The sequence below is a fragment of the Sciurus carolinensis genome, chromosome 17 (genome assembly GCF_902686445.1).
Source record: "Sciurus carolinensis chromosome 17, mSciCar1.2, whole genome shotgun sequence".
Taxonomy (NCBI): domain Eukaryota; kingdom Metazoa; phylum Chordata; class Mammalia; order Rodentia; family Sciuridae; genus Sciurus; species Sciurus carolinensis.
The window spans coordinates 26101541-26113541 of record NC_062229.1 but is presented as its reverse complement, the minus strand read 5'-3'; the positions used below and the strand labels follow the sequence as shown (position 1 = coordinate 26113541).

At 34.2% G+C, this 12001-nt stretch overlaps 1 protein-coding gene across 1 annotated transcript in view; it reads left to right on the top strand.

Moving 5' to 3' along the window:
- Topaz1 (testis and ovary specific TOPAZ 1) overlaps positions 1-12001 on the top strand; it is a 59634-nt gene that overhangs the window by 43210 nt on the left and 4423 nt on the right. Inside the window, exons 16-18 of the mRNA XM_047532302.1 lie at positions 838-1003; positions 9264-9428; positions 11139-11342. Coding sequence (XP_047388258.1) covers positions 838-1003; positions 9264-9428; positions 11139-11342 — 535 coding nt within the window. The remainder of the gene's footprint in view (positions 1-837; positions 1004-9263; positions 9429-11138; positions 11343-12001) is intronic.

The window sequence follows — 12001 nt, the reverse complement described above, 5'->3', positions numbered from 1 at the left end:
ATAAAAACAAGTGTCTGAATAGTGTGAATCTGCATCATGTACAACCATAGACATGAAAAGTTGTACCCCATTTGTGTACAATGAATCAAAATGTAGTCTGTAAAAAATGTCTGCAAAATTGCACCCCAGCCTATTTTTGTGCAACCCACAAGCTAAGAATGTTCTTTACATTTTTTAAAGTTAAAACAACCACCACAAAAAAGAATATACAACAAACCAAATGTGTCCTGCAAAGTCTAAAGTATTCATTTTCTGGATGTTTACAGGAAAAGTTTTCCAGCTGCTGGTATAAAATAATAATAATGTATATCCACTTTGTGATGTACAAACTGAAGAGTCTTCTTACAGAATATGTGAATTAGTTTATAGAATTTAAGACCCTTTTTCTGCCATCAGTTTTTCCTTTTTTTCACCGTTATTCTTTATCTAAATTTGATAACAAAATATCTTCATTTGTACTCTTTCTCCTGTCAGACTGGTCAACAGAAAAGTTCAGCCATGTAATCGGTAATGTTCCGCATAAAGGCTTGAAATCATTTCAAATGAGATCTTGAGAGGAAGCATAGTATATGAAACAGTAGGAAGGAGAACTGCTGATAAAGGGGGGACCCAGTGGTGGTGGTAGGAGGGTGGGTAATATATGCTTGTTCTGTTTTCCCTCCCACCTTTACGACTAAGCAGGAAGGGGCTTCCACAGTTAGTCATGGAGCAGTTTGACAATCATTAGTCTAGGATGATCAGTCAAGAAGGATAATTGCCTTCTGCATGATTACCATTGACTTTGTGCCTCTAATACTACAAATGATACTCAATTAATGTCCTTTATTTTTACTCTAGGGAAGGAAGGTCTTAGATAAACTATATGAATTAAAAATACATTTTACAACTTTAAAAGGACTTACAGGGCCTGAGAAGTTAGCACCAAGATGTCAAATTGTGAATATTGCAGCAGAAATTTTTCTAAAAAGTGGAAGCCTAGATGGTGCCATTTGGGTATTAAGGGGTAAGTTCTCATATGTCACAAGCATAAAATAATTTGTTAAATTTGTTACAAATTCTTGTCTGTCATTGCTTTAAGTTGATATTGAGTTGATAATGAACCTGTGTATAGGAAGTGTGGTTGTGGTGCACACTGAAAGGAGAGAGTGGACTTGATTGTAAAGAGGAAACTTTGAGTCTTGATTGATGTACAGCCTAGTTTTTGGCAGTGGCCTAAACACCATACTAAATGTTTTACCTGTATTATCCAAGTTAATCTTCATAGAAGAGTTTAGAATTATTACAATTCCTATTCTCTGTGTTTATAATGTTAGCAGAGATATTAAGCAACTGGCCCAAAATGACATAACAAGTAAGGAACAGATATTCAAACCCAGACGGTTCAGCTTCAGAGTCCAGGCTTCAGCTGCTATGTAAAATGCTGATTGCAGTCAGTGTAAACTGTGTATTCAGATGTATAAGCAAAGGTGACCGTAAACCAAGATGCTTATTTTCCCTATAAGGCAGTCCATTTCTGTGAAATTATAATTAAATTAAACCAGCAAAAGCAACTAAAGTTTGTTTAGTGTATGATAAATAAAAATTCAGAGAGCACAATAATGTCCCTGTATGGCTGGCCAGTAACAGCTCTGGCTAATTGGTCCATCAGGCAGATTTGATAAAGTAGGGTAAAAATAAAGAAATGAAGAATCTGAGTTTAGGAGGGAAGATAGAATGGATATAAATAAAGCAAATAGATAAATTTATACTAACATATTAACACAAACGCATATACTAGCACCCATGCCTAATAATACGTATATACACACGATTCTTCGTATTTGTTCAGTACTGAGTTTACAGAATATAGAGGTTGTGATAAGACTACCTGATCAGAAGCTAGTTGGAAAAGGTTTTCTTTAACTTAGCAAACAGCCAGTGAGGTTCCCAAAGTGGGAATAATAATTGAGATACAGAAATAGAATTAGTGAAATGCAAGGCAGAGCTCACAGGTTCTGTTAAAAAAATGTGGCAAGAAATGAGAAGGGTAAATAGTTGATAAAAATGGGCTTAGATAAAATCTTGTTATAGGAAACTTCTGCCTAAACATTTATGGCAAAACTATTTCTTAAACTAAAAAGTGAGAATTTGTAGTAGCAACGTGGAGTGTCTGGAGATTTTTGTAAATTTTGATGTTTCAATTTTGAGTATCTTTTAGATTTTATCAATAATAAACAGTATTCTTTTTTGCACTGACAGTTTCAATGGAAAGTAATTTTCATTAGTAAAATCTTAAACTTCTTCAAAAGAGAAGGTACTGTAGAAGTATGGTCAGTCCTCAGATTTTATTCTTAAAAGCATTTGTGTGGTACCAGGGATTGAACCCAGTCTTGCTTAACCACTGAGCCACATCCCCAGTTCTTTATTTTTGTTGTTGTTGTTGTTGTTTTGTTTGTTTGTTTTTTGTTTGTTTTTTGAGACAGGGGCTTGCTAAGTTGCTGAGGCTGGCTTTGAACTTGTGATCCTCCTGCCTCAGCCTCCTGCTTAAGCTTCCCAAGCCTCTGGGATTACAGGTATGCGCCACTGCGCCTAGCTTTAAAAGGGTTCTATAGTGATCTGGCCATGCCCTAGAAAGGAAATACAAATGGCTCAATTTCACTTGTAATAAGCGAGGTTAATATCTTATTAGAGATACACATAAAAATTACAAAACAATATTTTGAACCTGTCACACTATCAAAGATGAAAGTTCGGTATTCTTTTCATGAGGGTTTGGAGAACTATATATTCAGAGACATCTTTAGGGGCTTTTTAGCAACATATCTGTAAAAAAGTTAAAATGCATATTTCCTTTCATTTACTCTATTTCTAGGAATTTGTCCTGCAAACACATTTATACCAGTATAAAAGGGTATGCATTGTAAATCTGGAATCTTCCATTACACCAGCAATTACAAAAGATTCCAGATAGCTTAAATGTCCATTAATGGAGTGCCAGTTAATTAAACTGTATTATAACCATATGCTAGAGTAGAATGAGGAAAATAACTCTACAGAGAGTCATTTGGAATGATCTCCAGGATATATTGCCAAGTGTAAAAATGAACATATAGAAAAGTGCATGCTACCATTTTTGTAAGAAATACTAAATGGATGCCTACATATTTGCATATATACTCTTAAAATATTTTTAGAAGGATGCACAAAAAAAATGGTAATCATGGTTGCCTCCAGGAAGAGGAATTGAGTGCTTGGGGGACAGAGATGGGAGGCACATGATCTTTTTATGGGTTTTTTGGTTTTTTTTGGTTTTTTTCCTGTCCTTTTGTACCAGGGATTGAACCCAGTGGCACTTAACCACCAAGCCACATTCCTAGCCAGCCCCCCCTTTTTTTTTTAATTAGACAAGGCCTTGCTGAGTTGCTTAGGGCCTCACTAAGTTCTTAAGGCCGGGTCTGAACTCAGCCTTCTGAGTCACTGGTATTACGAGCATGCACCACTGCACTGAGCTTCTTTTTCCTTTAAAAAAAAAAAAAAAAAAAAAAAAGGCGGTTTTGATAGTGCGTGTGTATGTGTGTTTTGCTTTTTGCTTTTTTTGTTGTTGTTTTTTAAAGTGTTAGCTATTTTATACTACAAACTGTAACATAAAGGTTTGCTCAAATAAGATTTTTTAAAAAGGTGGGGGATATATACATGATTCAAGATTGAGAAATGCAGAATATTTTACACATTGTTGGTATGGTGGGTGGAAGACTTGATAGTGAGACATTCTATTGTTGTAACTTCATTTTGCCATTTCAAACTTTTTCTCAGCACTAGCACTTTTTATCCCAAAAAGAAGCAACAGATTGCTACCATATCTTCTCTCAATACCAGCATAAAATAGTCGTAAAACAATAATTTTATAATCATGGTTCAGAGTCTAAAAGATAAGTATCTTAGTTCTCTGTAATACAAATTTTGTAAAAGTTAAGGCATTTATTGAGAAACTCTTTGAATTTTAAAATAATTTGTATTGCCTTTATATAAGTAATACATATTCCTTATAAAGAACTATGAGAGTGTATAAGCAAAACTTAGTATTAAAATCCCTTATTCAGCCACTCAGTAATAATTATTATCCACATTAGTGTTACTTCACAGACTTTTCATAGCCTACATTTATATTTTCCAGCAAGTCTTCATGAAAAGGAATATTCTTATACAACATCACTTAAATGGACTTCTTTGGTTTTCTATCTTTATAGATGGATGGGTGGATCTAATGTAGTTTCATATTTCTGTTGTAGATAATGATCCCTGCTAAACATCACTGCTAAATCTTTATTTCCTTAAGATAATTTCTGATGGAATCAACTGTAGTAAAGGATAAGGGCTTCTTAAGGCTCTTTGGCAAATATCAGAGTTGCCTTTCTTGACATTCAGATTTGCAGGATTGTTTGGGTTATCAGGAATACTGCTGCATTCCAAATTATGCAGACCCTAACCTGGCTATTCAGTATTTGAAAGTTGGCTATACATATATTTCTGATCTTATACCTGTGGGTAGAATACAAAAGTCCTGTACGTTTTTAGCAAAATTATAGTATTTGTAGTCTTCTAATAGTGTATGAAGATGTGAGTTATGAAACGCCCTTACCAGCAGTGAGTATTCCATATTCCTTTGCTTCTTTGGCAGGGTAGTGTGAATATCACTAAAATTAAAAGCTTTGTTTTTAATTTAGGCATTTAACTGATGATTAGAGAAAAATTTTCCCATTTGTTCTTATTCTTCTATCTGTTGTCTTTCATGTACTTGGTTTGTTTTCTGGTATCAGTATTTCTCTTCATTGATTTAATAGAGTATTTACTGTCTACCTAGAATTGTGCTGTCACTGGGTCATTTAATCAACCCCACCCCCTTGAGATAGAGGATGGTATCCCAAGATGAGGAAGCAGGTTCCGATAATACAACACAAGTTAGGAGTAGCAATTCCAGTTCAGGTCTTGTCTGATTGCAGAGTTTCACTGAGTTGCTGAGGCTGGCCTTGAACTCCCAGTCCTCCTGCCTCAGCCTTCCATGTAGCTGGGATTACAGGCATGCACCACTGTGCCCAACTTTCTAAATCCGTATTTTCAGCCTCTACACCAATACTTTTTCTTTCACATGGATTTTATGAAATTGCACCTAGAGAAGAAGTATAAACTACAAATACAGATTGAGATCTCAACTAGTTGACCAACTGAGCAAAATGATGATGCTGAGCTTGTTTTTGTAAATCCAAGACAGTTGTCCTCAAACTTGATCAGAAGTCTCTAGAGAAATTGTTAAAACATAGATTGTTGGGCCTACCTCCAGATTTTTTAATTCATTAAGTCTGGAGTAGGTCCTGAAACTTAGACTTCCAAGTTCTCAGGTGCTGCTGACAGGGTCTCACTAAGTTGCTAAGGTTCACCTCGAACTTGAAATCCTCGATGCTGCTCTGAGGACTTCACTTCAAGGGCTACTGCCCTACAGCACTCTTCTTGTGATGACATTTTCTCATATCTCACATGTGTCACATTCCCTTACAGATTATTCCCCCAGTTAATTAACCACTGTTACAAATGTTACCACTGTCATTTTTTTTTGAAAGTTAATTAAATCAAGAATCCTTCACCTGTGGCAGAACTTGGCACAGAAGAAATATTTAGTAAACATTAGTGGAGGTGAGTGAGTGAATGGATTTTAAGTATCTTTGCACCTTTCTAGGGAGGAAATAGTGGAGGTTTTGATAGTGCGTGTGTATGTGTGTTTTGCTTTTTGCTTTTTTTTTTGTTGTTTTTTAAAGTGTTAACTATTTTATACTACAAACTGTAACATAAAGGTTTGCTCAAATACCTAGGCCAGTGACTGTGACTCCAGTACTAATGTAAGCATATCAACATTTTTAATAGTTTAGAAAAAATGTGTTGTCCTGATTTTCAGTCTCTGGATGGACCTCTCAGCCCAAATCTTGTTAGGCTGTCATCTTCAGTCTGTTTTAATACAACAGTCTCTTTTAATATCACCTTTTATTCACTTATTAACCTACTATCTAGATCTACCCTTCTTTGTACTTTTCTGGTTTCTTTGTTTATTGGTACTGGGGATTAAACCCAGGGGCATTTTACCCCACTGAACCACAACCCAGTCTTTCTTTTTTTTTTTTTTTTTTTAAAGACAGAATCTCACCAAGTTGCTGAGGTTAGCCTCCAACTTGAAATCCTTTGCTTTGGGCCTCCTGAGTCAATGGGCTTATAGGCATATGTCACTGTGCCTGGGCAAGCATTTGTAAATACTATTTTAAAAGTAAATCAACCAATTTGGCCTCATCTTAAGTGATATTCGTGAAATCAGAGTTAATCCAATCTTCACATTTAACGGAATCTTTATAGTTTTTTAAATTATAATGTAACACCTAACATTAGTTCAGGTACCATGAGTAATATATATGTCATTCTTAGGAAATATCATGCTATATAATAATGCCCTTTTATATTGCAGTGATTTTGCATGTTAAAGATAAAGTCCTTGATCTGTTAGGTATTTATGCTTTTCTCAGCTTTTTAGTTTTTTTTTGGTTTTTGCATATTAATTTGTTTTTATGTTTTTTGGGGGTTTTTTTGCCCAGCTTACTTTTTTTCTACTTAAATTATCTTTTAAATCTTTAATTTAAAATTTGGTTCTTTAGGGCTGGGGATATAACCCAGTTGGTAGAGTGCTTGCCTCACATGCACAAGGCCCTGGGTCCAATCTCCAGCAACAACAACAAAAAAATGGTTCTTTATAATGCTTACCAGGCAGGTCTTACCAATCTCAGAATTGTACATTCACCATATGTTCTTCACATTAGGGGGATTCTTTGTTGGTTTTAAATTTTGATGTGAGGTAGGAACCTAATTTTATTTCCCCACTCTGTTGTCCCAGTTCATCCTTTACTCACTCCTTTGAAATGCTACTTTTATTGTATTAGAATCTTGGATCTGCTTCGGTCTATTTCTGTACTTCTCTTCCAGGGATCTCTGTTTCTGTACTAACTCTGTACACTTTTTTTTTTTAATTGTTGATAGACCTTTTACTTTATTCACTTATTTATATGTGGTGCTGAGAATCGAACCCAGTGCCTCACACATGCCAGGCAAGCGCTCTACCACTGAGCCACAACCCCTGCCCCCTGTACACTTTTTTAGTTGTACAATTAGAATATATGATGTCTGTCTTTTTTAGGCAAGACTATCCTCACTCCTCTTTCACATTATTCTTTGTTATCCTCAAAGTTTATTCTTTGTAATGAATTTCAGAATTACTGGATCAGGTTTTAATACCATTCTACAGGAAATTTGGTTAGGACCATATTAAGTATATACATTAAGGGGAGAACAGCTATCTTTAGATAGTCCCTCAATACAGTATTCACCATGAAAGATAGTTATTCATTTAATGGTCACACTGACTAGCCTGGAAATTTCTCTTGCAGAAACCATCTTAATAGTCTTTTTACATTCCCAGTGCCAGTATTCAAATGTACAAATAATGACTGAATATACATATGTTGGAAGGAAAGAGGATAAAATGACTTTTTAAAAAATCGCATGCCTTTTGAACTGATTTGCACGTGTGTGTGGTGCTGGGACTCACACAAAACTGAGATTCTAGACAGTTATTCTTCCAGTTGGAATATTTCCCAACTGTAAAATAGAGGAAAAACATGAAGATGAATTCAATAACAACTATTATTGCTATAAAATATTAAGTGTATTAGTGAACTTTTTATTGGGAGTTCTCATAAAAGTTCTTTTACAATTTTCATAAATGTATTTACAGTGGTAGAGTGATAAACTAGGTAAATTAGTTAATTAAAAGCTATTTCTAAATTACTTCCCAATTACCAGTTTGTTGTTAGATTTGATACGTAAAATAACTACCTTATTTAGAGTTTTAAATATAGCTATAGAATTTGATAAGGTTTTAAAGTGAATCTGCTAAATTTTCAAAAAATATAACCATTATTCTATCTTGATTTAAAAAATAAGTACTAAAGAAAAACATTGTAATTTTTTACATAGACTACTTTTTATAAGTGGGATATATCTACTTGATATGACTAGCAAAAACCAATTGGAAAAAACAATTGAACTTATTTGGTCAAAATAAAATTCATTTTAAAAGGATGGGTTATTTAGCAGTTTTACTTTTAATGGGAATTATGTTAACAGGTGATTTTTAATCTTTTAAGATACTCATCTTAATTTCTCTACTAAGTTCATTTATTTAGTTTCTAGCATATTTTGGAGTAAATGGAGATATCTAAACTAATATTCATAAAGTATTTAGAATGTTATGTAGCACAGTATCTATTAAGTAAATCAGTAGTCAAGGGGGCTCTAGTATGTTTAAAACAGGCTCTTGTAAAGCTTTATACTGTGTATAACTTTCTCTTGGCATTATGTATTAAATATTTCTTCATTTATCTTTTATATTCATCATGCTAGGAAGGCCACAAAAAAGGATTACTTGACTTCTACTTAGTCCAGTTGAGGGTGGGGGGGGCAGAATGATACTGAAATGTTATGCCCCAGTGCTTCCTCATTAGATCTTTGTGTATGAAGATTGAATGAATTAGGTAAATATATCAAAGTGAAATTGTTAACATTTTAGCACGTCAGTGTACTTTTAATACTACAATTGAATTGTTTTTCTCTGTGTGAAAATTAGGGCAGAAATTAAGGAACTGTAGCATGAGAGGTGATTTTTCTTTTTGTAAGCTATGGGACGGATACATGAGTTCATTTTTATAAACTTTTATAACATTAGATGTTCTTCCATGCATATCAAATATTTCATAGTAGAAATTGTTTTAAAAATAGGAAGAAGAGCTGTTCCCCAAAAGGATAAGGAACTAATTAAATTATGTATTTATTGTAAAATTGTTAAACTTGTCCACACAAATTTTCTGTTAAAATATTCATTATAAATTGAACATTTGCTATGTAAAAATAAACATTAACTTAGAATTTATCACCACTTAATACACTTAGATGAATTAAAAATAAGCATAACAAAGTGAGTGACTTAGTTTGCATACTATCAGGATGATGACCATCACTTACAACTTGTTTCTAAAATTTGAGCTATGCTTATCTTTTCTGAGTTACACTCTTAAGTTTTGCCACTTTCTCCAAAAGATATTTTCAAACATTACTTGTGATTAAACTAAGGGTGGTTTCCATGGTGTAAAGAATTCTTTTTTTTTTTTTTTTTTTTTTTTTGTTCTTTTTGGAAGAATCAGAATGGGTAATCAATACACCACTTTGGCCTTGTGATAGACTGGATGTACTTAATCGACATAATTTGCTCTGTACAATTGCACATGAAATCTTAGCCAAGAGCCTTTACAGACAGACATTTGAAGTTTTGCAGAATCTACCAGGTTTTCAAAATTCTCAAGGTATGTTTTTGCAAAGTCTGCCTTAATTATGTTTGCCCATCTGGTGTTTGACTATTAATAAGGAACAGTTCTCCACCTGTTTTGGTTGAATTTTTATATTCCAGCATATTTTTTAATGAAGTTGTTTTCTGTAAAATGTGTTCTCTGCAAATTGAATATCTTTTCCTGATGGTTTCAAAAAATCAGATGCTTATCTTTGGGTTGTCAGCAGTTCCTAATGCAAACATTTTCATCACTTCCCTTTCCCTGCCTCTTGTCATCTATAAACAGTTTGTTTAAATACCCTTAGCAAGCCTTGTATCTTAAAAGAATTCATGGCATTGAAATAATGAAGAATACTTTTCTCCTGTAACTTCATAAATATAAAATTTACTTTACATCACCTTGGAACGTAGATAATTTGAAATGCATGAAGGAAATGAAGCAGATGGCAGATTTGAAGAAGGACTACCAGCAGTGGCAATGGTAGTACTTTCTGTCTCCCCCCCCCCGTCCCCTGTCATTTTAGGGATTGAACCCAGGGATGCTCTACCACTGAGCTATATCCCAGCCCTTTTTATTTGTTTTGAAACGGGGTCTCACTAACGGGGTTGCCCCCACTGGCCTCAAACAATCCTCCTGCCTCAGCCTCGCAGCTACCAGGTATATCAGGCATGTACCATTGTGCCTGGCTAATTAGTACTCTTAAAGGTTGAAACTCAAGTTATAGATAGGAAAAGGGAGTTCATGAGAAATCGATTTTGAGCCATGAGATGGATTTGTATGATGAAAACATTAATTTTAGACCTCTCCTCAGTACTTCTATCATGTTCTCTTTGAATCTTCATTTTTCCCATGCATTCCTCAGAGATCCTATAATCAGCATTCCTATCTGTTGCTCCTCCTAGATAGTGAGCTCCTTCAAGGAGCTTTATCTTTATCTCGGTATCCCTACTGTCTAACAGACCCTTGACATATAGTTGGGTCAATAATGAAACAAAATAGCCATAAGGAGGTACAGATAGTTGTGCCAGATTTTTAGAAAACCCTGACAAACTACAGAGGTTTCCATCTCTAGATAAGGGATCACTGGAGGTTGAGGTCTAAGAAATGATGTACAAAAGTAGGTGTTTTAGAAAAATTCTTCTGGGAGGAGTAGTTAGGAAGAGTCTAAAGGAAAAGAAATTTTCTGATAAGGCCTGGACTACTAAAAATCCATTAAGTGATGAAGACTTAGAACCTAGCTCATAGACCCAACTGAATAGAAAGGGAAAATAGTTTTAAGTGTCCCAAGATGATTTCTCTTTCCTCTATGAATAACTGAAGGAATAGAAATAAAGGATTTTTAAAATTTGAGAGTGAATATTTTTTAGTGAATTACATAGTTCAGTCATGGGAAATATAAGACTAAGCTGTATTTAATGCAAACTGAGTCATGAAGTCTTTGAAGACACTGCAGATACGCATCCTCCTGTAGGGACCAAATACAGGGATGTTAATGCAACCTCTGAAATCTGCGTCCAGCTTCTTTTCACATTCTGCATAACAAAGGAAAGGAAGAGCTTTGCTTTCATCAAATACTTTTTCTTACTTAGAGAATATGTAACATGAATGCATTTTAGTAAGAAAGGACCAAGGAGAGCCTGCCAGGGTGGGGAGGGGGGAAGAAAGGAGTAAGTTTGAGAGACTAATATAGTTAAATTTCATTGTATCAATTTCTTTTTATTTCAGAAAATATGGAGGTCTCACAGTATAGCCTTCTTTTTAATAAACTTCTAGATGCCTGTATAGAAAGCAACAGTCTTGGCATGTCATCCTCTGTAGCAGAATTCATGATTTCAAAGAATATCCCTATTGATTTTTCCTTTCTTAGAAGATTGATTACTTCTTTAGGAAGGAGTTGTTTATGGCTTAAGGCCAGAACCCACTACAAAAGTAAGTTCCATTTAAATTTTTTAATTTGATATATTGGTTTTGAATTTTATTTTCTAATCCATTTAAATGCGATTCCTAAAAATCTGTTTTTAGTTGGAAATTTTATATTAAAGCAGTTAAACTAATTGTCTATTGTAAATTGTTAACAGCTTTATTGAGACATTATTCAATTACCATACACCACTTAAGTATACAATTCAGTGGTTTTCAGTGTAGAGTTTTGGAACCAGTACCACAGTCAAGTTTAGAATATTTTCATCACTCCAAAAAGAAACTCCATATCCATTAGCAGTCATTTCTTGTTCCCCCAAATACTTTCATTCCTAGTAAGAATTACTTGTAAAGTTTTTTTAGCCACATGTTAAAGCAACTAGGATCTATGTATAATTCAGTACCTTTCTTACTAGCACTTTTACTTTTACCTAATAATACCTTATTTCATATGCAGTGTGACCTCCAATACTTAATGCAAGTGAGGTGATGGGGTATAGAATCCTTTTGGTTTTTCATAAATGTACTTGAAAACCAAGTAAGTAATTTATAAGCATTGATTAGTCCTCAAGACACTTCAGTGTTGACATTAAATATAATGGGAGCATCCTTTGGCTTTACCTTCAGACATAGCTCAACACTTGTTTAAAAAAAAGAAAAGAAAAAAA